This window comes from Eucyclogobius newberryi, unplaced genomic scaffold, assembly GCF_026437365.1.
Source record: "Eucyclogobius newberryi isolate DKJ021-1_F unplaced genomic scaffold, fEucNew1.0.hap1 SCAF_18, whole genome shotgun sequence".
NCBI classification, from domain to species: Eukaryota; Metazoa; Chordata; class Actinopteri; order Gobiiformes; family Gobiidae; genus Eucyclogobius; species Eucyclogobius newberryi.
In genome coordinates, this window is record NW_027315812.1 from 8,373,474 (window position 1) to 8,399,403 (window position 25,930).

The 25,930-nt window shown below is 43.7% G+C and overlaps 1 protein-coding gene across 2 annotated transcripts in view; it reads left to right on the forward strand.

The window, feature by feature from the left end:
- Positions 1–707: 707 nt before the first annotated feature.
- LOC140364359 (enhancer of polycomb homolog 1-like) overlaps positions 708–25,930 on the forward strand; it is a 43,569-nt gene continuing 18,346 nt past the window's right edge. For both annotated transcript variants that reach the window (XM_072450454.1, XM_072450453.1), the window contains exons 1-8: positions 708–1,190; positions 12,014–12,173; positions 15,555–15,700; positions 16,317–16,523; positions 16,863–17,011; positions 19,680–19,833; positions 23,665–23,814; positions 24,695–24,784. In XM_072450454.1, the coding sequence (XP_072306555.1) occupies positions 1,038–1,190; positions 12,014–12,173; positions 15,555–15,700; positions 16,317–16,523; positions 16,863–17,011; positions 19,680–19,833; positions 23,665–23,814; positions 24,695–24,784 (1,209 nt within the window). In that variant the 5' untranslated portion in view covers positions 708–1,037. The remainder of the gene's footprint in view (positions 1,191–12,013; positions 12,174–15,554; positions 15,701–16,316; positions 16,524–16,862; positions 17,012–19,679; positions 19,834–23,664; positions 23,815–24,694; positions 24,785–25,930) is intronic.

The window sequence follows — 25,930 nt, forward strand, 5'->3', positions numbered from 1 at the left end:
TGTCGTGTGCCTCGGAATCTTTTCAGGCAAAAAAGTGCATCTTGTCTCAAAAGGGATTGGAAAAACCTTGGAATATTGAAACATGAAAACATTAGGGCTGTCGTCTTTAGTGGTTTAGTTCATTAGTCTGTCAATAGCGTATTAGTCGATTTTTTTTTTTTTACATTCAGAGCGAGCCATCTGAAGATTAGGGACTGAAAAACATGCTTTAATTTGCCTTTTTACACGTAAATATACTGTCTCCTTGTGCTTTTTGTATTTAGAATGTTTTCTCCCGTGCGGGGCGGTCTTGTGAGTGCAGCTCGGGTCAGGCCGGACGACGATTATTAGTTCTGAAAGCTTTTCCCAGTCCCACGTCACCGTCCCCCTCAGTCCACTCATCAGAAGGGCCTGTCCTTCTTTACTACAGCCCTGGAAAACACGCCTTCTACACATTGCAGCTGTCACAATCGGCCGTGTAGTTTCGGCTATTTCACGTGCAGAACGCGTGAGAAACACGGGCTCGTACGTGTATTTTTGAACGATTGAAAGTGTATAAATAATTCCTCGTGCGTCAGTGCGAGTCGGGCCTATTAAAAGATGCGAATCCCGAGCCCGAAGTTCATCCGCATCCCACTCTCTCCTCTGCATCCGCGCGCGCGCGCCCCCCCCTCCCTCCTTCCTCCTGCCGCTGGACCCCTCGAGGCCCCCGCTCTGCGCATGCGCCCGGAGCTGCGTGGGAATGGCTGGGGCCGCGCGCGAGGGGCCGGGCCGCGAGAGCAGAGCGCAGCGCTGCGTGAGTTTGTAATGTCCGCCATGTTGGCCATGGCGTGTTGAACCGGGGAGAGCAGCGGAGCCTGGGAGAAAACCATACCGAGACAGAGCGACCGAGACCCGGCCTGCGCGGCTCTGTGCGCCGCTACGGACCCGAGCCTCCCCCGCGAGCACGCCCGGCAGACTCCCCGCGACGGCACGGACTCCTCCATGAGCACTAGAAGCGGACGCGCCGTCGTTCTGAGCCGACCGAGTAGATTTATGCTGCGGATTTAACACACAAAATGAGTAAATTGTCGTTTCGGGCGCGGGCTTTGGATGCTAGTAAGCCTCTACCCGTTTTCCGCTGCGAGGATTTGCCGGACCTGCACGAGTATGCCTCCATCAACCGGGCCGTGCCGCAGATGCCCACCGGGATGGAGAAGGAGGAGGAATCGGTACGTTTTCCGCGACTCGCGCCGGCCTCCAATCGCTTTTGGCGCGGTGTTCGGTGCGAGGGGCGCCGCTGTCTTTGCCTGCGCAACCTGTGCAAAATGGCCGCCATGTCTTTTTCGCCCGTGCACACGACGGAACTCGACAAAAACGCGATTTTGGCGCCGATGTTTCGCCGCGAGTGCGTTTATAAGGTCACGATGAAGCCGTGTTTGATGCGTTTTGCGGGTTTGGCGCGACGGTTTGGCGGCAGTTTGCGCTCGGAGGCACAAAGGAGTCACGTGACCCGCCGCACGCGCCTCCATTTTGTTGACTTTCTTGTCGGTAAAAGCGGCTCGGACGTGGTGTACTTTCCGTGACTAAATGCCAGGGGGAGACCGTGAGCCCCGGCCGGCTTTGACAGCTCGCTGTGGCCGTGTTGACAGCCTCCAGCGCGGCCATGTGTGCGGCTGGAGGCCCCGCGGTGAAGCCTTATCTGCGGCGCGTTTACGATGTTTGCTTTGGGCCGATTATGTGGCTCTTTCCCCGGGAACAAACAGTTTAAATCCATGTTCCTGCCCGAGCTGACGCGGGACGTAGTTTGTGCCTTGTATTTGGAGAATAGTTTTGAATTTTGAAGCTTTGGCAAATCAAAGACGACCTAGATTTATCATAGACTCTAGATAAAAGTGTACTTCAGTTCTTGTTTTTTGCTTCCTATTGTGAAATGCGATGTATATTTCATGTTTCAGTCCTGACACATGTTTGTGGAGCTAAATGAGAGCTTAAACTGCACTGGGAAACTATTAATGGAGCATCAAATGAAAGTTTTATGTCATTTACAAAGCGGTTGTTGTGATTGAAATTAAGTTGTCAGCCTTTTACTAGTGTTTATCATGAATAGAAGAGACTATGGCGGCCGCAGGAGTCTAAAAACAAACTGGACGTGAATGGATAATTTGATAAGAAATTATGCATATTGTCTGTTTTTGGGGGAAAGTTAAATTGCAGTTTTTGTGAAGAGCATTGACATTATGAGTTGATTTATCAGGATGCTGTTGTTCAAAGTTTACATTTCAAACACGTCCAGGAGCTTTATTGAATCTGAAATGTTGAACTATTATAAAGATCCCATTGATTTCGGGACATGTTTGTAGGTCTAAACTCTAGGGTTTGCTGCATTTTTACATAAGACATATGACAGTTTGCAAAGTTACTAATGTTTGCTTAACGATTGCAGTTGGGCTGCTGTTTACTGTAGTGATTGTTCTTCTGATTAACCGATGCATTAATTAGAACACAATCGACCCCCTGACGTAGATATTTACCAAATTAAATGAAGATAAAGTCAAACTGATGCAGCGCGAGGACATCCTGGTGAATATATATTTAGAGTTATATTATTATATTATAAGAGTTTTCATCCAAAAGTCCCATATTTCCCGTGTTATTCACATGTTACTGCATCGTCCGTCATGTCTGAGTCATAAAACCTCTTAGCTCATGTATCGACCAGTTAAATTATTCGACTTCTAAATTAGTTGACTATTACTCTGAATCGATTGAGTTGTAACTAATCAATTCACTTGTTGCCGCCCTAAACAGCAGTCCTTCCCATTTGCTAATTGCGACTATTGTAAATCCATAGTATCATTTGCGTGTACTTTGGGACGTTTTGCTGAATATCTAGAAGAAAAAAAGTAGCTCGTGCAACTAATAACGTATGCACCATTGACCTTTCACACAGCGTTCACGTGTTTATATATACATTGATTTAAAGTATAATGATGGATTTCAATATTTCATAAATGGCAGCGCTCTTATTGCCCTACACTACATACACTTCCACCAGGACTGATCATATTGACGTCTTTATTGCTTTTTAGTGCTTTAATTGACAGTTATCCTCGACTTAAAGTGGTTCACCTGCCCTGCCACTACTACCCCACTTCCTCCGCCCGTTAAGCAGCTTATTGCCGCGGGTTGTGGGTCACGTCGCCAGGTTTGTTTGCGTCTGCCGCTGCTCCACCTGGTCCTCGTAGCTCCAAATCACAATAACACCATCATCAGTGACGGCGTCCCTCTGCGCCTCCGAAGACGGGAGCAGACGGCCCCCGGAGGAGTCAGCGAAAAGCGTCCCCCCCACCAGCCCCCCCCTCCTCTTCCTCCACTGTACACACACTCGCGCTCAGGCATTACATAATGGGACTGACGGCGGAGATAAAGAGGACAGTTTTACTACCAGGCTTCGCTCGCTTTAGCCCCCTGACCCACATCCTGTCCGGCTGCGTGAGGAATTACTGCTGACCACATGGACACGCCGGGGACGGGCAAACAGGATATTAGCTGTGGTTTTATTTATAGTGCGGCGGGGACAATGAAGTATTTTTGGGAATGGAAATACCGGTTTACTGAAGATATGACCTTATTTGCTTTAGATATTTTTTATGTGGTGATTATTTTTTGAGCGTCCAATGTCCACAGTTGGCTGCACTTAATCTATTTGGATCATAGAAAGCATTATTTGGACTATATAGACTCTAATACGCATATGGAAATACCCTTTTATAACAAAGAAGGTGGTGTTATTACATCAAAATGTCAAAGTAATGAGACAAATTCAGATTTTCTTCAATAGTTTGTAAATATTCTCCATCTAGAAGCCTCCAGTCACCATATTTCAACTTATTTGGTTAAAAATAATGATTCGACTAGTTGACCACTAAAATAATTGTCGTTTGCAGCCCTATACTTTTATTTTGGTAGAGCAGTTATTTGTTGTGTGAAAATGTTAAATCTATACTTTCCCCTAAAGTTTTTTTTTAACTTATGGGTTAATATACCGTACTTTTCGTGCTATACAGCGCTCCTGGATAAAAGCCGCACAGTAGTTATTCTTTTGATTGGTTTTGATATCGAAAGCTTTTTTCGATTTGCACTAAATTTGACCAGGATAAAGTTATTTCATAAAACAGTTTAGGGCTCTCAAAGTCCATACAACAATTATTCAATTAGTGAAATCACTTGTTTTAACCCTATTTACAATGCATTCAGTTCATTTATTGCCATTTGTGTTATAGAAACCATATATTTTAATTAAAAAGTTGCAAAAAAGCATAAAGTGCACAACATTCATACAGAACACACCATTTTAAGACATGCAAACAAAACGACACTATGAATTCACACATTTGCCATATAAATGAAGATGCACGTGTGTTTCAATGTTTAATTGTGATTGCTGTTGAAGATTTGTACTCGTTAAGTTCAGTTCATTATAATTCGGACCGACAAACTGCACATTAGACCTGGTTGCTATGGTGATGTTATACTATTACAATACCACAAGATCAGCAGTTCGCAGTGTGAAGAAACAAAATGGCAAAGGTGATCTAAGCTAGAATAAAGTGACACAAACCTCGCTTTATTACCTTCTGGAAAACGACAACGGCTGCACTAAATTGGAGTTTGACGCTGAACATTTTCTCCCTCATTTTCAGTTGAAAGGCCGACTTTAATTACCGACCGGTGTCGCCCGTCGAGTGCCACGAGGGTCAGCGGCACGGCGGTGTCTGTACAGTGACTACACGGTGTCACAATCATTAGAGTACAATGTGCGCGTGATGAATTGCAGTTTTCTGTATCTAATAGCGTTCGGGGTGAGTAATGCTCCCGTCAGAATTAATGCGGTCTCCGAAGTCTGGGAAGGCCTTTCTTTTCCTCCATTAGGAAAATTGCTGGAGTTGTCTTAATTTCCAAAATGGCCCGAGGAGAGCGAAGGCTGCGGAGGCGGAGTCTGCGCCGCGACAACAACTACTTTACATTTACATTGGACTTTGAAAGATGAACTCTGCAGGATTAATCGAGAATACTTTTGTAAACGGATTCTGCTGAGCGTATTAGAAGTGCACTAAGGGGCGAGGCTGTCGACGAGGAAAAACAAGTTTAAAATAATCATGAGGGCTGCAACAAACGAGTACCTGCATTTAACGATCACGTAATTGGACTACACTCTGACTGAACGTTTTAATCTTCATGACTAAAATGGAATTATGATACTGCGGTTAAGATAATCTCGTCAGCTGATCCGCACACGTTTTGGCGCAGTCTGCACAGGTTAAGGCCGTACAGCAGCGCCATCTGCAATCCAACTTCCTCAGGACTGTATGTATCCCAGGTGTGAGGGAGTAATAAAGCCCCCCTCGTCCCGGTTTAGAGTCTGGGACGAGCGGGCTTTTTACTCGTGACCTGAAGATTACAGCCAGTAAGCAAAAAAACTCCCAATACATCACCAGACGTGCAAATTAACTTCATTAGACTAATTGATTGCTGGCTGGATTTTATTGGCGAGTAAATCATGGTGGCGGTCAGAGTAGTTGTGGCCAGTATTGAGGTACACGTGATCTTAAAAACGTGCTTCAAGTCCATGAGATATTCAGACCAAGGTCATTTTAGTCAATTTTTTTTTTTTTTTTTTTTTTTTTTTTTTTATGTCGACTAGTCATATTATCCCCGTATTTTCTGCACTATAAGGCGCACTGTCAACGAATGGTCTATTTTAAAAATATTTTTTTTCATATATATGTATATGTATGTATGTATGTATGTATGTAGATGTATACGAATGAATGAATGAATAGAGTAGGTAGGTGGGTACAAAACCTGTACCACTCAAAATTGCTTTGAGGTCAGTAAACCATAACCAGAATTCATCCATATATAAGGCACAAATATACTGGATTATAAGGCGCACTGTCATTTTTTGAGAAAATTAAAGGCTTTTAAGTGCGCCTTATAGTGCGGAAAATACTGTGTTTAATGCATTATAACTCAAATAAAGGTTGAATTATGCTCACTGAAAGTTTCTAAAATATAATGATACCACTGTCTTTGTTCTATCTCGTCCATAAACAAAATGCACAATGTTATATATTCCACGACTACTACACATGTGGGATATGACTCTTATTTTCCAAAATCTGCAGATCTTACGCTTAGCTTCTGTTTGATTTCTTGACACTCCACAGAAATATCAGTACAAGTTTGTATAACGGGCGTCCTCTTTAATTAAACGTGAAACGACCTTTATCCCGATGAGTTTGTAGTCAACCAACAGCGTCTGGCACGACGTTCCCACTTCAGGCAGCACATTCTGCACAGATTTTTTTCTCACGGATGGAAAAAAAACCCTCACCTTTTTGTCTCCTCGCAAAATCAACACGCGCTCAAAACACCTGCTTCAGTTTCCATGGAGACGCGTTACCGAAGTCCTTTCAGCGTCTTAATGGGTAGAAACGCCGCCGTGGAAGTATACAGCGTTTTTCATTTCGTCCTTCACAATCGCGTCTGCGGCCCTGAAGTGCTCTCTGCAAATGTGTTCTGCTTTTATGGCACGAGCGTGTTGTTGATGCGCAGAGTGTACTGTAAAGTGCAGCATCGGTGAGCGCTCGCTTCAGCTGCAGGATCGAGGCCGAGTTTACGGTCGCACGTATTGAAATTTGACCTGAAAATATCAATGAACAAACTAAATCGCACAACGGTTCCTCCCTCTGACTGAAATTACTTTTATTTTGCAGTTTTCTTTTCTGTCCAAATTGGCCTTGATTTAGTCTTGGTTTTGTCTCTTAACATTTCATTTTAACAGCTTGATGGCGTGACTTTCTTCAGAACTGCTCGAACGTGTCATCAACAGTAAAAGGATCGTTGTAGATTTGTTTGAGTTTCTTTTAAGCTACAGCAGCATTAGTTTAATTAGCATGTGGACAGTGCTTAATAAATAACCCAAACCTGTCGTCCTTCATAGTCATGTTCAATAGTGTATGTAGCTGGAGTTAAACCTCGTGTAGCCCTCGGTGTGACCTATATAGTCACTGAGAAGTTGAAAAAGTTTTGTCTGCAGTGTGGCTTTGGGCCAGTGCAATCTAATGTAACGGGGCGGATTATAAACAAACAGAAGCGACTGTAGGTCCAGAGCTTTAGAATGTTTGCCATAACCATATTCATTACGCTCGTTTATGTTTATGTCCCCCGACTCGTGTTCGATGGGGGAATCGGCTCAGTATCAGGGAAACGACCGCAAACTGCCATTTAAGATGCAGCTTTCCTCTACGTGAAGGTGGAAAGGAGATGTTCTGACACGGCAACCGTTATTCTTTATCGTATAGAAGTAATTGGTATTATATTATAACATAAAAGCGACGCCATGAAGGTCCAGACATGGGCTTAAGGACGTTTTCAAACCAGACCTGACAGCTTTAAATATTAAAGCTCTAAAGTTCTTTTAATAGTTGCACTGATCTTTTATTTTTTTATTTTGGATACAAATATACGTTATTGTCTAGAAATATTGCTTTATCAGTATAAAACGTTGTGCACCATACTGTCCTTTATCGAGATTTGTATCGTCTTTCAATAGTAAATCTTGTGACACGCCTAAACCCAGGGACTCGGTTCATCGTCGACTTGTTTGTGCACGAATATTGAACATTTTACACAAATCAATCCACTTTCTGGCATATTTTAGCAACATAAGTGCCAATCTGTAGGGAAAAGATGCAAAAGTGTGCGGAATAAGGTGAATACAGCAATAATTTAAAATAGCGTGCAGCCCTAATCAAATGCAAACCATGTTCTGACTCATAGTGCAGTTCCATGGTTCAAAATGTCCTTTCTTATGCAGTGTTGGACCTTTTCCAATGTCGTAACCTGGCGTTCCGGCTGGTGTTTGTTTCCCTCGTCGTCTCAGGGTTCATCCTCGTGTCAGACGGCGGCGCAGACGAGAGGGGAATTTAAACGCTCTGAGCACAGGAGGCAGCAGAGGTCGAGCCAGGTCGCGACTTCATTAAACGCTCTTGTCCTGACGAAGTGCGCCGTAAAGATGTGGCTGTAGAAGCACTATCGGTTTATGATCATCTTCCCACGTCCAAACACATCCAGGAGCATTAACATTCTTAACTTAAACATAACTTAAAATATATTTGTAGATCTTTTCTGGGCGAACAGGCTTCACACACATGACCCAATGAGACTAGAGTGATTAAATAACAGGTTTTTTGGACCATGTTTGCAAGTCTTTGATTATTTTAATGTGTCTAAACTTGAACCAAAATTGTGCCAGATTCATTAACTCTGCATTGGCCAGATTTTCAGACTGGCCAAACGTGTGTTCACCATGAGAACAAGTAGTTAAGTCTGAAACATCTGGAGTGTTTTTTAAAATGCAGGACTGGTTGCAATTAACATGAGAAGATTGCACAAGATTTGAACGACACGGACCGTTTCTTCAGTCCAATCGCGACACCTTTTCCAGTTTCAACCCAGATGTCGAGCACTTCCTGTTTGGAGTTTTCACTTCTCCCCCATCAACGCAAAACATGCAGCACATGGAGAAGGTCCTGACCAGGCCGAGCACAAAGATCTAGAGATGTGGATACATTTCTCAATATAGCGTACCTTACACTTGTTCCCTTTTCGCGCTTGTTTCGTGAATCCTGCTAACGAGATCTTTGGCTTCAGAAAACACAGCCTCAAAACACTCTTAAATCCGGGAAATTTGAAATAAAGATGGAAATCCAGATGTGCCCTGAACCATTTTTAAGTCCATGAATAGTAAGCACACTTTTCTGTTGCGTAATGGCCGTAATAAAAGCGGCACATTACTTCTTCAGTCTTTTTTTAGTGCTTTCGGTCTTGGCCTCTGCCCTGGCCCTCACCCTCTGGCCTCGCCCTCACCCTCTGCCCCGGCCCACACATCGAACCATTTCCCCTGCTGTCTTTATCGCTGGTGGAGAAAGTGGCTGTGTCGTCAGCGTCCCGGGGCAGATGGTTCACTCCGGTCACACGCTGAGCCCCTTTCACGCCCCACTGACTCCCGACGGCGGATGTGGCCGCTCGTTCTGTGCCCTTTTTTGAATTAGCCCCCGCCACTTCAAACTCCCGCACATGTTTGCGAGCGGTTCAGAGGTAACAGCAGTAGACGGCTTGTATTTACACGTCAGATAAGGCCCGAAGTACTGCCAGATACTTGTGTATATTTAAAGCGTCTAAAGTGAGTAGGAGCCTGTTGGAAGTGCTTCTGCTGCTGCGACCGCACAAATTAGACCTCTGTTAGACTTCGGGGGCGATGTGTAGCGATGTGCAGCTTAACAGGGTCCTAACAAAGCCTCTGCTGATGTTTCAGAGCCAGAATGGAGTTATGTAACGAGCGCAGTAGTAATATTGTCACTGCTAGTCGGGAAAACGCTGAAGAGCTGGGAGCACTGGCGTATGCGATGTCAAAAGTGCTTTATTTGAAGATTTTACTTTTGCCATTGCAGTTCCTTTGTGCTACTGGTTTTTCAAGTGTTGAACCTTTTAAATTCCTAAGACAAGTTTTAGTTTATTTTTCTGTTACAGTAGAATAGTCTCCTCCATAACCACAAAAAATCCCACAAAAAACTGTAGTGACATTTTATTGATTGGTGTATTGTATTTTGGAGCGTCACACCTTCCGCCCCCCTAGAGTTAAACATGACCTTTTATTATTTGCTCTAGGGCGGCCAAACACATCAATACCCAGACAATAACCGGTAGGCTTGTCACAATAATTACCATTTACTGTATTCAGGAAGTTGCAGTGCACTCAGTTGTTTTCAAGCCGCTCAGAGAAAGTGCATTGTTTTTGTTTTGCACATGAACGTTGGAAGTGTGGCTCAGTAGCACTCAGAAGTCAAAGTGGGGGGCAGAATAATGTCATCAAGAAGGCTGGACATGTGGGTGGAGCTGGTTCTGGACTTTCCCTCCCACCTGCTCCTCAATGTTCTGGTCAGCGGATAGAGCGCATATTTATATATAATATGAATTTACTGTCAAACTATCTTTTTTTTTTAAACAAAAATGGAATAACTATTAGGGCTGTACCCATATAACCACCCAGTATCAAACATTATTCACGTCATTGAGTAATAGCCGTTGCATTCTTACAGATCTTTAATCCAGACCTCATCCTGAGTCAAAAGAAATGACAAATTTAGACTTTTAAGGCTTTAGAAAAGTTTTAGACAAAATATGACAAATTCAGTCGTGACCCATGGTAAACACAATGATTATTTCAGACATTTGACTGTTTTTTCTCAATCAGTTTATACATGTTTACTCCAGTTAACCTTTAGTGTAGGATGGTTTAAGGAGAGAAGAGAGACTGTTTGATCAGACATGATGCGCAACACGATGATGACAGCGATAAATAATCTAAAGCTGACAGGAAATTCACAAAGAAAAAGGCTACGTTTAAAAAGCTACGTTTACTGTAATAAAGAATCATATTAAAGCTTGTATCTAAACACAGTGCTACATAAATGGTATCTCTATCAAACCTTTTTTTCCCCAAATGTATTTTTAAACATGTAGAACCAGTTTGAACATTGGTTCTCACACTTATAATATTGGTATTGGGATAATGGTCATGTGAAGTGGTCAAGTGAATGAGTTAGAGTCAATGTCCAGTTCCTCCACATGTCAATCATCTACTTCTTCTCAAACTGTTCATGCTGAAAGTCTTTATGACTCCATCTGTGGTGATGGTTCCCCAGATACAAGCATCGTCTGACTAACGGGCTGAAGCTGCTGACAAGCATCACTTACTTCCATGAGTCTTTGTTGAATGTGTTTGAGCTGCGTGTTTTTAGAATGGATGAAGTACGGACTGACCACACACCCTCACGCCGCAGAGGACGCTCGTGACGGTCAGCGAGCCGGGCGCTGACCTTTGCCCGCCCTCCGTGTTGCCCCGTCACATGTGCGAGGGACGTTGCGCAGTTAGTGGGTTAGAACACATCGTACCCTTCGTTTGATTCTGATTTTAGAAAGAATATTTTGAACAAACAACAAAAATATCAGCCCAGTTTTTTCCAGAGGCATCAGCATTGGCACCGCTAATAACTCTTTCAGTGTGTGACGGAACTATCATTGTTGGAGCTCCATTATCGTGTGTACGTTTTTATTTTTCACCTTTTTTGAATAAGACTACAATTTGAGCTGTGGAGAGAAATGATTAACTTAAAGACAAAGTGTTTCATTGTACCACATTTGTTGCATTTTAATGTTCAATGTCACTCCTGCAGATGCGAGCACCACTGCTGTTCTGGCTCGTGGCTAACGCTCGGAGTGGCTAACGCTCGGAGTGGCTAACGCTCGGAGTGGCTAACGCTCGGAGTGGCTAACGCTCGGAGTGGCTAACGCTCGGAGTGGCTAACGCTCGGAGTGGCTAACGCTCGGAGTGGCTAACGCTCGGAGTGGCTAACGCTCGGAGTGGCTAACGCTCGGAGTGGCTAACGCTCGGAGTGGCTAACGCTCAGCAGCCGATGCGGGAGCAGCTGACGCTAACGCTCGGAGCAGCTACAATGCAGACTGTGGAGACTCTGCAGATGCTGAAACACTCACGTTGACAAAAGGACTTGTGTTCGCTCCTTAACGCCCTCGTTTAGCCTTTATGAGTGGAAGATGAACTTTCACTGGAGAGCGCCCGACAGCAGCGCTACAGAGGGCTTTGTTTACTCTGCATAATAATGATCCATCTGCTCTGAGGAAGTGTTTTTTTTTTTACAGGCCTCAATGTTGTTTTTGTCCTACAAACGTCAAAGTACTTCTGCCCAAGATGGCCACATCAAATCATTTTCTCACAATGTCAGTGTGTCAAACCTCTTCCTCGGTATTGAAATTGAGTTTGAAAACCCTCACGACACAAAGTATTATTGTTTTCTCCGTGCCGGTCCATCAGAGTGAAACTGTCCTCCCAATGTGACATATGTGGTCTTTTCCTGGTGAATCGGCTGAATCTAACCCCGCCGTTCCCCCCTCTGTGTGTCTCCAGGAGCACCACCTCCAGCGGGCCATCTCGGCGCAGCAGGTCTGGGGCGAGAAGCGGGACAACATGGTCATCCCGGTGCCGGAGGCCGAGTGCAACATCCCGCACTACGAGTCGCTGTATCCCGGGGAGTTCAAGATGCCAAAGCAGCTCATTCACATACAGCGTGAGTCATGCAGGCCCTGCTCTCGAGATTGTGCCCCTCTTCTACTGGTGGTGGTGGTGTTTTTAGGATGAGAAGGTTCTGGCAGCTGCTTCGGAATGAAATGTGGAGCCAGCTTGTGTTTTAAGATATTCCTTTATTGTCCCACATGGGGAAATTTCATTGGTGCAACGCAGGTAGATACAGAGGTAGATACAGAAGAACAGATCACTTATAGGAAGTCTGAAAAACACTTTCAGTAGAAGATCTCCTATAAATAAATAAAAACTCCCATAGACAAATAAATACCATTGCATGTGATCCCGACAGTAATTGCACATGAATATGTGTCACGACAGCACATAGATTGCACATGAATTTCACAGTAATTGCACATATGACAGAATTGCACATCAGTATTAGGTTAGGTCAGTATTGCGACGGGATAACGTGACGATCTCCGGGTAAGACGACTGTTCTCCGCAGTTTCATGAGTTCCTCCTTTGTGGAAACGCGGTACGGGGGGCGGGGCCGGGGGGAGATTGTCTATGGCAGTGTTGGTCAAACCGAGCTCCTCTGCAGTTAAAATAGTTTCAGAATTTTTTGTTTATTCAACACGTTTAACCCTTCTCAGCCCTCGTCCTGGTTTAGTTCTATAATACAGTGAACCCTCGTTTATCGCGGGGGTTACGTTCCAAAACGAACCCGCAATAGGCGAAATCCGCAAAGTAGAAACCTTTTTTTTTATACTTATTATACAATGAAATACTCCATAAAACATTGAAGTTCACACGCGCTCTCACCGGCGTGTCCCGCAGCTCACACACGCTCTCACCGGCGTGTCCCGCAGCTCACACACGCTCTCACCGGCGTGTCCCGCAGCTCACACACGCTCTCACCGGCGTGTCCCGCAGCTCACACACGCTCTCACCGGCGTGTCCCGCAGCTCACACACGCTCTCACCGGCGTGTCCCGCAGCTCACACACGCTCTCACCGGCGTGTCCCGCAGCTCACACACGCTCTCACCGGCGTGTCCCGCAGCTCACACACGCTCTCACCGGCGTGTCCCGCAGCTCACACACGCTCTCTCACGCGCGCCGCTCTCACCGGCCTCTCACTCGCGCCGCTCTCACCGGCCTCTCACTCGCGCCGCTCTCACCGGCCTCTCACTCGCGCCGCTCTCACCGGCCTCTCACACGCGCCGCTCTCACGCGCTGCTCTCACCGGCCTCGCAAACTTCAATTTGGCAAGCGGTTTTACGTACGTGTACATATTAAACCATAACGTTATTGACACACAGGTAGAGAAGATGTGGAGAGACTGTTTAGCCAATCAGAATGCAGAACACAATGCATGATGCAAATCCGCGAGACCGCGAAAAGTGAACCGTGTTATAGAGGGATCACTGTAGTCCTGTTTTAGACCGGTTTAGAGGCTTCTTTGGTGGTTCTTGGTGTGAAAAGTTAGAGAAACACGAGTCTATATGAACTATTAACGCCTCCAAAAGAGAGATTGAAATTGAAATGGTTGAACTTGACGTGTAATATTTCAAATAAGAGTACAACATGATATTCTTTTTTGTAGTTGATTTTCACTTGCACTGGGAAAATATATCACTATATAATATATCAATATATTGACTTTATCATGTTGAACACCAGTTTGTTGGTGAAGTATCTTAGTAGAACCACTAATGTGTAGAATAGACTGCTCTGGGGCCAAAACTCACTTTAAAAATAAATTCTTAATCCTTTAGTCTTCAGCGATGGTCAAAAATTAAGAGAAAAAAATATTTACAGCCCAAAGACTTAAGGACATTTCTGATCGTTTGCTGATCTAATGTGCTTTGAACTTGTGGGCTTTGAAACGCCAAAGTAGTAGAAGAAGTGAAGAATGGAGTCTATAAGGTAAAGTCTAAAGAATACAGTCTGGTTTGGGAGAAGGCTGGCTAGAAGTCTAAGGAATAAAGTCTGTATCCCAACTGCTAAAACAATTTTCATAGTGATCATCACGATAAACATCCCTCTGTAACTGGAATTGAGTGATAGTGATGTATGTGGCAGCTTTTATTTGTTATGTATTTAAGAAAACAAGCTAAATGGGAAATTCTTTAATCAAAAAGGCAAATATCTCTTTTTTTTAAACATTTGCACACCTGGATTTCTCTGTTTCTCCAGGTGACGTTCCTTCATTGTCCGTGTCTCGTTTGGTTTCATTTCCCCAAACCGTGGTCTGCATAACGAGCCTCTCCTCGTGCTCAGAACGGCATTGGCAGAACGGAGTGAAAATCCTGTGTGTTTGTTCAGGCCGAGCGCCGCTAAACCCGAGATTAGACTCTCTTTTCATCCCTGGCCACATTTTTAGAAACACTTGCTTACTGGGGAGTAAAACGTGCCAGAAAACGCTCGAACAATCGGTCTTTGTCGAGGAGAAGTTTGGCGTCTTGGCAGCGCTAATATTAGACCACATGAGACTAGTTTTGTCCTGAAAAACACTTTCTATGATTACGGTTCAGACTTTCTCCTCTCTGTGGTTATCGAGGCTTTAAAAACGAACCACAGGCCGATTTTCCTCACAAGCGGCGTGATAAGTCTGTTTGTCTTTGTTATTGAATTCTCTTTTAGTCCAGATAACGGAAAGTGTGTGGGTTTTTCCCCCGTTGTTGTTGTATAAACTCAGTGGAACCTCGAGAGAGACGGCACTTTTATTCATCGACTTTTGAATAGATCTGCAGCGAATAAAGGGTTCAAAACGTGGCCTTGAACGCGTAAATATGAAAGTGTATTCGTAGAGCCGGGGTTTGTGCACATTTGACAACGCTCATCCCCGAAGCCTTAGCGCATAGTTGAATTTTAATCGTTTTTGTGTTGTCGTTTTTTCATTAAATTGCCCAAAAACAAAGACTGCGTTTTAAAATATTTGCGCTTCAGTTGATATTTCTCGAGGCGCTCTGTGGCATTAACCAATACATAAAACGAAGATGCATTCCGTGAGGCGTTTTGAGTGTGTGTCTAAATTGTGAAGCAGTTTTTGTTCCATGCACTTTCATCTCAGAGTAGATGAACTATAACAGCACCGTGAGTCAGTTTTATCAGAATGATGCATTGTTTTGGTAACGTCTACTCTGCGACTGACAAAGCTAATGTTTTGATGAATAAAAACCTGCTAATCGTGTAGTTTCGACCTCTACATGCCTTTCTTTATTCTTAAGCAGCTCATATTTCAAGTCTGCGCCGTGAACTGAACGTCACTATTGAAACATTTGTGAAAGTAATGGCCAGATCTGTCATAAAACGGTTTCCCAAATGCTCCGGCACTTGGATCTAACTTATTAATAACTTTTCACATGGTCAAAAGGTCGATTGTCGTGTGAGTAACGGTGGCATTTGGCCGTGTTCTCGCAGCTTTCAGTCTGGACACGGAGCAGCCGGACTACGACCTGGACTCCGAGGACGACCTGTTTGTGAAGAAGCTGAAGAAGAAGATGGAGATCACCGAGCTGCAGTTTGAGGAGATGATCGACCGCCTGGAGAAGGGCAGCGGGCAGCAGGTTAGACTTTACACCACTCTTACCACCTTTTAGCAACATGGAAGCGGAAACGCATTTATATTTGTTACATTGTCCTGTTTCTCACTCAAGCTTGTGTATGGGACTGTTTTATAGTCTTGTAATGTTTGTGTCGGTTACATTTCTAACTAATCATTCAGACTGCAGTGATTTATCGACCAATCAGGACAATATGACTAAAAATCAAGCTGTACAGACTTTTAAACGCATGCGGAAAGACTTAATCACAAAGACGGTGGCATTATTGCACTAAAATGTCAAAATATACACTTTATTTAGAAATATTCTCCATCTAGAAGCATTCTGTTGCCATATTTCAACATTTATTTGGCGCAAAATGTATTTATACGGTTCAAATGTACAATTGAAATGATTGTTTGACTATTCGACTACTAATCCAACAATCGTGACATGTGTCTTAACTGAACTGTATCCAATATATGTCTGAAACTATTTGAATAATGACCCAAAGTTGTTAATTCACCCTCCTCAAATGTAACATGATTAAGCTCGTCCTCCTCGTCCCGTTTCCACTGCACCTTTGTAGAATCCTCTTTGACCTCTGTATTTGAACAATGCCGTGCGCTCTGGTCCGCAGCTGGTGAGTCTGCAGGAGGCCAAGCTGCTCCTGAAGGAGGATGACGAGTTGATAAAGGAGGTGTTCGAATACTGGAGCCACAAGAGGAAAAACAGTAAAAGTGGCACGCTCATCCCGGCGGTCAAGCAGGAGAAGCGGGACGGCTCCAGCACCAGCGACCCTTACGTGGCCTTCAGACGCAGGACCGAGAAGATGCAGACCAGGAAGGTACGGACCGCACAGAAACCACTAGAACTTACCCTTTGTCTCGGATTAGAACCATTTCTGTTATAATATAATGCTCCTTCAACAAAAACTACAGATAATTCACAGTATATTGGGCCGGTATTTGCAAGACATGAACCTAAGACTAGGGATGTCACCATTATTCGGTTAATCGATGTTCGTGATTATTCAGATCACAATATGATAAAGAGAAAGAACCAATAAACAATTATCGTGACCATTTTAGCAGCCCGGCTTGATCGCTCGCTCGCCTCCCGCGGTCGAAGCAGGGTTCCAGTCGACTCCCGGCAAGTTCAACCGAGTCCTTCCTGTTTTTCGCAGAACCGAAAGAACGACGAGGCGTCTTACGAGAAGATGCTGAAGCTGCGCCGGGACCTGAGCCGAGCCGTCACCATCCTGGAGATGATCAAGCGCCGAGAGAAGAGCAAGAGGGAACTGCTGCACCTCACGCTGGAGATCGTGGAGAAAAGGTGAGGGGCACTTGAGGGCGTGGTCAAAGAGGTCAAACGTTGAGCGATGGTTTTCATTTTTGTCCATGTAAACGGCCATATGAATCTAAAATGGCTGACTAATGGAACATTGTTAATTTACTTCCTGTTCTGAATTGCTAAGCCCCGCCTCTTTACAGTTGCTTTTCCTCCAGTGGGTTTTCAGACAAACTGCACTCTTGGCGCATTGGCAGAGCTGTACGCCATTAACCTCTCCCGCCTCGATAAAACGCAAATCCAGTAGCGACTTTTGTCTATAAAGTATGGACTAATTGCTTTTTTGTTCTCCGCTCCCGTTGCAGATGTGTTCCTCTGCTTTCTTTCTTTCTTTTTCCCCCTCTCGTTCAAAGTGTTTTATTTCCGCAGCAGTGAAGGTTAATAAGTCAAATCGATGCGTCAGTTTGCCCCCGTGTTGTTTACTTGCCCTGGCCCCGCCCATCCCCAGCAGAGGCCATTAAGGCGCCACATATTAGCACTTTGTCCACTTCCATTGGCCTGTAAAGTTCCCTTTCTGGTCAAGCCTGGCCGCCCGTGTTAATTGGGTTCACGTTTATGTACACTGTTCTGCATGCATTAACGGTTTGCACTGCTCTCGCCACAAATTACCCCACTGCGGCTGGAGGAACGATGTCGTTCGTACAGGATTATATCGAATTTGCTAAATTAGAATGTCAAGTGTTTTGTCTTTTTAATAAGAAAACTGTCAAAGATGCAGAAAGAGCTGATTAAAGCTGCAACGTGTACGCCGTTTATCTTCACTGAGATGTTCTTGCTGTTATGGCAAGTTTTTCATCTCTGATACCACCAAGTTACAGGTCAGGTTTATGAAGAGGCCACCCCCTGTGTCAGAATGCCAGTGTAACACCAGAGTGATGCCATTGGACAAGAGACAATGCAATATTTTGTGAGCACACATGCTTGAACCGGCACATGCTTAGCAGACGCATGCGCATGCTTGGCTAACGCATGCACATGCTTGGCTAATGCATGCACGGCTAACGCATGCATGCATGGCTAACGCATGCATGCTTGGCTAACGCATGCATGCTTGGCTAACGCATGCATGCATGCTTGGCTAACGCATGCATGCATGCTTGGCTAACGCATGCATGCATGCTTGGCTAACGCATGCATGCATGCTTGCCAAGCATGCATGCTTGGCTAACGCATGCATGCATGCTTGGCTAACGCATGCATACATGCTTGGCTAACGCATGCATGCATGCTTGGCTAACGCATGCATGCATGCTTGGCTAACGCATGCATGCATGCTTGGCTAACGCATGCATGCATGCTTGGCTAACGCATGCATGCATGCTTGGCTAACGCATGCATGCATGCTTGGCTAACGCATGCATGCATGCTTGGCTAACGCATGCATGCATGCTTGGCTAACGCATGCATGCATGCTTGGCTAACGCATGCATGCATGCTTGGCTAACGCATGCATGCATGCGTTAGCCAAGCATGCATGCATGCTTGGCTAACGCATGCTTGGCTACAGCCATTTCCTGTTTATGGAAGCGCTGCACTCACGTTAACACCAAACATAAAGACACATTAAAGTACGGCTGCATCTAACCTTTATTTTCATCATCGATTACTGTCGATCACTGCATCTATAAAACATTAGGAATGCATTAAATAGAAACCTGTCTCATAGCAACACCATTACTGCACGCCTTTTTATGAAATGTTGAGATTGGCCTTATGATTTAAAATGTGATTCATTCATGTACACTTGAGGTTATATTTATTGTGAAAACATTTGTTACACTGGGTGACGGGGCCTGAGAGTGGAGCCGGGTCCGGGTCCAGTCACAATGTGCCTCGTCAGCATTGCCCATTCGTTCTTCTCTGTCCTCTCGGTGCAGAAAATTGCCTATCTCTTCTCTCTGCCGTATGCGTCTCCGAGACCCACCGTTTGCATTATCTCGTAGCATTCATCATTTCCCCTCCGAGCGGCGCCGGTGCGATCCGTCGGAACATGACACACTCGCGGGGGATGGAATTTTCTCCCCGAGCCGCCGTCAGCGCTGCGCCGGAATTGGACTCGTCTCCTTGAAGTGCTTTGATTTGCGGCGACGTTTCAATTTCCTCTCGTTATCCCGACCCGCTCCCCGTCCGCGCCGCACTCCGGTTTGAGACCGCTGTCTATTTTCAGGCTTTTTAGCTTCAGCGATGCGACGGGACGGGTAATATGATTGGTGATGCCACAGTAATAACATGTCAAACCTGCTCTTGATACTACAGTAAAAGCTTGATACTACAGCGGTATTACCACGTGGCCGTTGACTCGCTCTGCCATCCATGATTTACACAGTGCTTAAACATTTGTACAATCGACTAAAGACGATATATTATCTCTTTTGAACGCTTAAAAGTCCTCAGAGTTTCAGTGTATTTCAGTCCTAATCACACCTAATCACAAACTCATGCCGTACTTTGGAACATTCCGGGCAATATCTCCATGGAGACGCCACCTGAGAAGTTTGAGTTGGCCTTTTTCATGTCTCGTATCTTTATATTTGTGAGCAATTCTATTTTAGTTTTTAGTTTGCGTTTGAAAACTTCTTGACCAGAGTTTTAAGAAGTAACTATTTTTTTGCATTTTGTTTAAAGTACTTTTCTTCGTATCCTCCTATCATAGAAACACAATGCCGGACTTGGGCGCGGAGGTGATGGCCGAGGCGTTGGCGCAGAGGGCCCTGGTGAAGCCGGTTTACACCATCCCACTGCTGCCCCTGTCCAACAGCAGCCAGTACAGGCACCCCGACCTGCTGGACATCAAGGACTACAAGAAGGTACTGCCAGGACGGGCGTCTGCGTCACAATGTTGTATCAGCACGTCCCTGTGGGGCATGTTACGTTCCACAGGGGTCACGGTCCCTGGGGTGGCACGTTCCCTGGGGCCACGATATCAAATTTAAGTGTTATGAACATCACGATTTGACGATTATTCATGCAATTGTGACTAAACGGTGAAATGTTAAACTTTTCATTCCCGTTGTCTGACATTTTTCTGTTCCTCAAGTTTGTGACCAGCTTTATGAAGTTTAAGTTAAATTTGAAGAAAAAAATGACCTGATTAAAACTAAGTTGTTAACATTTAAGTCTATTTTATAACTTTATAACTATAATAACTTAAAAAATGCTTAATTTTGCTTATAAAATTCTCGATTATAGTTTTTTGTTTTTTAAGATTGTATGGTGACCTGAATATTCATCATTATCTATTAGTTGAATGATCTTTACATCCCTAGTTGCAAGTAGAGCTGGTTCGATAGATCAGAATTTTGTCTTGCTGATCGATGATATTTGCTGATCTTTATATGTCCAAATGTAAGCCAAGCGAGCCCAACAAATTGAAGTTAAACAGTTCTAAAAAGAAAATATTTTTTACAACGACTTTAGTCAACAGAGCCACCGCTTAAGCTTCACTGCCTGTTGAGGAAAAGTTCTCCATGTGGTTGTCAAATTGAAGCCACTTTTCAGCCACATATTTAACTTTTTCAGACAGTTATTACATACGATTCATAACAAAACTATGGTCACGCCTCTAGCATCACCTCACCGGTGTGAAGGTTACGCACCGACGTTCTTTTACTTTAAAAGTGCTCCATTTCGACTGTAGGGCAAAATTATGGCCGACACAACAGGGAAAATGTGCATCTGTTTGTTACGCACTCGTTTTGCTCAAACTAACTCAATACACAGTAAAATAGAAGCAAAGATGAAAGCCGTTTCTCCATTTTTACTGTACAGAGGTAAGCTAGCTTGTTTGCTAACAGCAGAAGGGGATTTGGGACACTTCAACACAATGCGAGGAAGTTCATCATGAAGTCTGTATCAGGGAAGCGAGCTTAGCCTGCAGTGTTCCTGTTGTAAAACCCAGAACGCTGCGATCACCTGAACAGTTTCACAATTCCTCGCTTTTCTCGTGGGAACCCGGCGAGTAGCTGGTGTTGGGCGTAGGAGAGAGAGCGAGGGTTGATACCAGAGCGTGTTATGGATTCGGCCTTCACCTCTGCGCTCGATCCATTCACGGCAGAAGAACACGCAATGCTCAGAGAGACATTTACACAAGCGCACGAAACACGATGTACGGAACGGTCTGCAGGGGTTTGAAGAGCGGCTTTTCTTATGAAATTGGAGTTGAAGTAGAAGATGTTCCACTTGCATTTCTGTAAAAAGCATATTCTTAAACTTCACAGAAAAAGGTAGTAATTGAGGCCAGAGTTTCACATAGATTCTGCTCAGACTGTGGTGGAAAAGCCAAAACCCATTTCTGTTTTATTTTAAGCTTTGAACAGTGTAGTTTTATGCTTAATAAGACAATACAACAAGCAAGAGGTATTATTTGTCATACTAGTTGATTAATTGTATATTGTCTAGTTTGTTTTAGACTATGGGGGGCCCTACAGTCTCATTAATGGGAAGTTATGGGGGTTTTTACTAGGGCTGAAACAAGTGTATTGATTTATCGCAACCTATCGATTTATTCAAGTAGTTCAATAGTTTTTGTAACTAACTCCGTGTGCTGAGAGAGGGGGTTTTATGACTCTGATGAAGCAGGAATTGTGTTAATAAAATCAATTCGCAAGAAATATGTGAAATAACTTTTCTAAATGAGAAAATAATGTATATAATTTGGTGTTAAACATTCTCTACGAAGTTGTGCTCAAGCCTCAGTGTAAAGATCAAATTCATTGGCCTTTTACAATTCAAAGAAACTGATTCATCGAAAGAAATAGTGATTACCAGTCTAATCGTTAGTAGCAGCCGTAGTTTCAACTTCAGGAACGTAGAGAAATGTTGTAAATTCAAAAATGGTAAATCTCCAATAGTTTCATAACCTTAAATGTAATTCTGCAACGTGAACGCCACTTATAGCTCTGTCAGTAAAAGCTCAGGTACAGCACATTGTTCAGATGTAGCTCTGTAACAACATTCAAATCTCCTGTAGCGATGATATCTCGTTATCTGCACGGTACGATATCTCATGCAATATTCTATCCAGAGAAAGTTTAACTGAATTGTAGAAATGAGAGTAGCTTGTGATTTGTTGTGAGGATATAATTGCGAGACCTTTTGCGATATTTCGGTTTATTGCTAAAGTCACCAGGGATTACGCCGACTTAACGTCACCAGGAACGACTCAGGTTGTGACTTCATCGACTGGAGCGCCCGCCCTGCCACGCTTCCCCCTTCCTGCCCCAGCTTGAGTTCACGCCGCTCTTTTGTTTACACCTGTTTACAACTCCCTCCCCGTCGCCTCATTACACGACCCCGCCTCCTCCCCCTCCGCTCGCTCTCTCCCTCCTCTGCGCCGCCGTTAGCTTTGTCTCTCACTTACACGCCGTTCTTGAATAGCCGGCGCCCTAATCCCCCCGGAGAAGTGCGTGAGCAGGGCAGGTCCCGCAGGGGGGCGGTCGGGGTCGCGGGGGCGGGATTAAAAGGCAGGGAACGTAGCCATCTGCCTCGCGCGGCGGAGGCATCTGGCACGTGCCGCCATCTGCATATCAATGACCAGACGAGGGCCGTAGCGAGCCGTGTTCGGCATCGCAAAGAGAAGAGTGTCAACATGCAGCGCCGGGACGGGCTAATTTACACACGCTTTACGACCGCTTTGGGATTCGGGGGAGGAGCGCGTTTCTACCAATCCTACATCGATCTTTGCACAGTTTGGCGTCGGCCGTGTGGATTAGGTGCATCATATTTGGATAACAAATGGAAAATACACATGCACGGGTGTGATAAGCAATGAATGGGGGGCATAACATGACTTGAAGTATTGTAGAGCCGCGATTATTGTAACTACCGTATTTTCCGGACTATAAGCACCGGAAAATACCGTCGCACCAGAGTAAGTCGCACTAGCCAAAATATGCATAATAGAGAAGAAAACCTATATAAGTCGCACTGGAGTATGAAATGCGGTTGCAAGTGTGAAAACAACAAATAACATCACACAAGTATAAGTATAAGTTGCACCCCGGCTTAAACTATGAAAATAGGTGCTACTTATAGTCTGGATAATACGGTATTCAAATGTTACAATCGTAGTTGTGTTTTGGATCATCATTTGGATAATTTAAACCCAAAATACCTTTTTTATAACAAAATACCGTGGCATTATTGCATCAAAATGTCAAAAGAAAAATAGTTTTTGCTGATCAATTTATTTGTAAATATTGGAAGCGTTAAGGCACATTTATTTCGTTAATTTAAAAAATAATAAACAATAGACATAATTGCTGCCAGACTACTAAAATCATTAGTTTAAACTCTTAATTTTTGATGCACTAAATAATTATTGACCAATGGCAAAAGTGTAAATTTAAATAAGTTTTTGCTTTTTATTCTCATTCATTTTAATACACATTTCATCTTGTAGAATTTGAGTTTCTGGCCTCGTTATGGCTCGTCCTGACACTATTCTGTGCTCGCTGTTAAGTGCCCGATTAGCACATGGCCACGGTTTGAGGATGCTGTTGTACACCAATGGTAGATTATAACATCACCCACACTTTCCTGTACGATATGATTCAGGAATGGTTGTTTATAGGATGCAAAAATAGAAGTATCGCCTGTAACAAAACTTTTATTTTAACAATACTGTACGTTTCTTTCAGCCCGAGAAAACGGAGCCGGTTCGAACCAAGAGGAAATACGAGAAGAAGCCCAAGGTTCCTCTGTCGGCGGCACACCATTCGCCCGTCTTCTTCAGCCCCAAAGACCTCAACCAGTACGACTTCCCCAGCTCGGACGAGGACTTCTCTCAGGTACAGGCCGCATCTTTTTTTACACAATTTCATTTTCAAGTCGACGTCCAGCTGTAAAAACATGATTAAGTCAAGATTTTCAATTCACAAGAAGCTCCGCCGTCTTCTCAGCATGAAATGAACCGGATTAAATCGAACGTCCCAAGAGCAGGACGCCGTGGATTTATTGACCAGCGGGTGTCTGACCGCTGCTCTGGGGACTTTTTTCACATTTGACATTTTCACAGACAAGACACTGAGCAGGTTTATTGACTCATGTACAGCCTGGTGGGGTAATTGTCCTGTTATAAATTGTACTGCGGTGACTCAGCGCATGTTTTATATTAGTTAGGCAAGTTTGACGAGGAAAATCTATGAAAACTGGTCACTTTAGTAACATTTGGACTTAATCTACACCAAATATTTTCCTTTAAGTGCTATTCACCTTCAATTAAAATGATAAATTAACCATTACCTATTGATTTATTTGTTTCTTTTTCAGTTTATCTGGTGTTCTTTGACATTTTATTTATTAATGATGGTTTCTTTGTTTTAAAACGCCTTCTATACGAGTCTGTATAACAATTTACAATGATTAAAATGGTCATAGATGTTAAATTGGTCATGCTTATTTCAATTTAAACTTCATTTTTTGCTAGTTCTAGGCATGCACAAAAGGGAAGGGCTATATCTGGAAGGGCATCTGGTCTAAATTGATATGCAAATGCCTGCAGACCGACGGGCACGAGTCATTTCCTTTTAATACCTTTGTTTACTCTAGATTTTCCATATGTTTACTTACGAAACGCCCTTTTATTCGGCGATAAAACTCCAAACGGCATTAAACGCGTCGCAATGGCACGGGTTTGAAATGAGAGTAATGGTTTGTGTTTGTGCTCAGATCGTGTCGGGCTCGTCGGACGCAGAGGAGGAGAACGACCCAGATGGCGGCTTCGCGTTCAGGAGGAAGGCGGGATGTCACTATCACGCTGTGAGTGGCCTCCCGCGACTCCCGCCTCTATTTATAACCCGGGCACAGTCTGGGACGGGACAATGCAATAAAGGCACACGCTGCTCCTTTGTGCTCGCAGCGCCACCAGAAGGACAGCGTTTATATCAAGTCAACGTATTCACTAAGAGTCAAACTGCTACAGCTGGATTTTCACTGCCAAACCTCAATCAAACCAAAAAAAATAGCTTGAATCCTTCTTTTAAATTAGTTGAGGTTCAAGTATGACATAAATGAATGTTGCTGAATTGATTTGCTCAGTTTGATGCTATGCTTTAGGTCAATTTCCAGACAGAAAAATACTTGTCTTGTCAAGACTTACTAGTCTTGTGGGCTCTAATCCATCTATACATAATCCATTTATAAAATGGATAAAGATAAGAATAAAAAGTTAAAGTTTAACACAATTTGGCCTGTTGCAAAATGAATAATATCGACTTTAATAAACAACCAGAACGAGTATTTATCATGCAACGGTTTTATTAAATTATCTTGCCCAAGGAATTATCTTTTTGTAGTTCCACAAGTTTTGAGCTGTAGAAGGTCAATAAAATAACTTCTACGACTAATTACAGACACTATAAAATGAATATCTGTAAGTTTTAGTGTTTCTGCCGTGTAATATTTTCCCCCACAATATAATACATATAATTGTGTTTCAGTATTATTGTCCCCAGGTCACGCTATCTCAATGGGTTCTTACCTGATAAAATAAAGGTTAATTAACAAATAAAATGTTAATTGTGATATAAGATAAGATATTCCTTTATTGTCCCACATGGGGAAATTTCATTGGTGCAACGCAGGTAGATACAGAGGTAGATACAGAAGAACAGATCACTTATAGGAAGTCTTTCAGTAGAAGATCTCCTATAAATAAATAAAACCTCCGATAGACAAATAAATACATAAATACCATTGCATGTGATCCCGACAGTAATTGCACATGAATATGTGTCACGACAGCACATAGATTGCACATGAATTGCACATGAATTCCAACAGTAATTGCACATACGACAGAATTGCACATCAGTATTAGGTTAGGTCAGTATTGCGACGGGATAACGTGACGATCTCCGGGTAAGACGACTGTTGTCCGCAGTTTCATGAGTTCCTCTTTTGTGT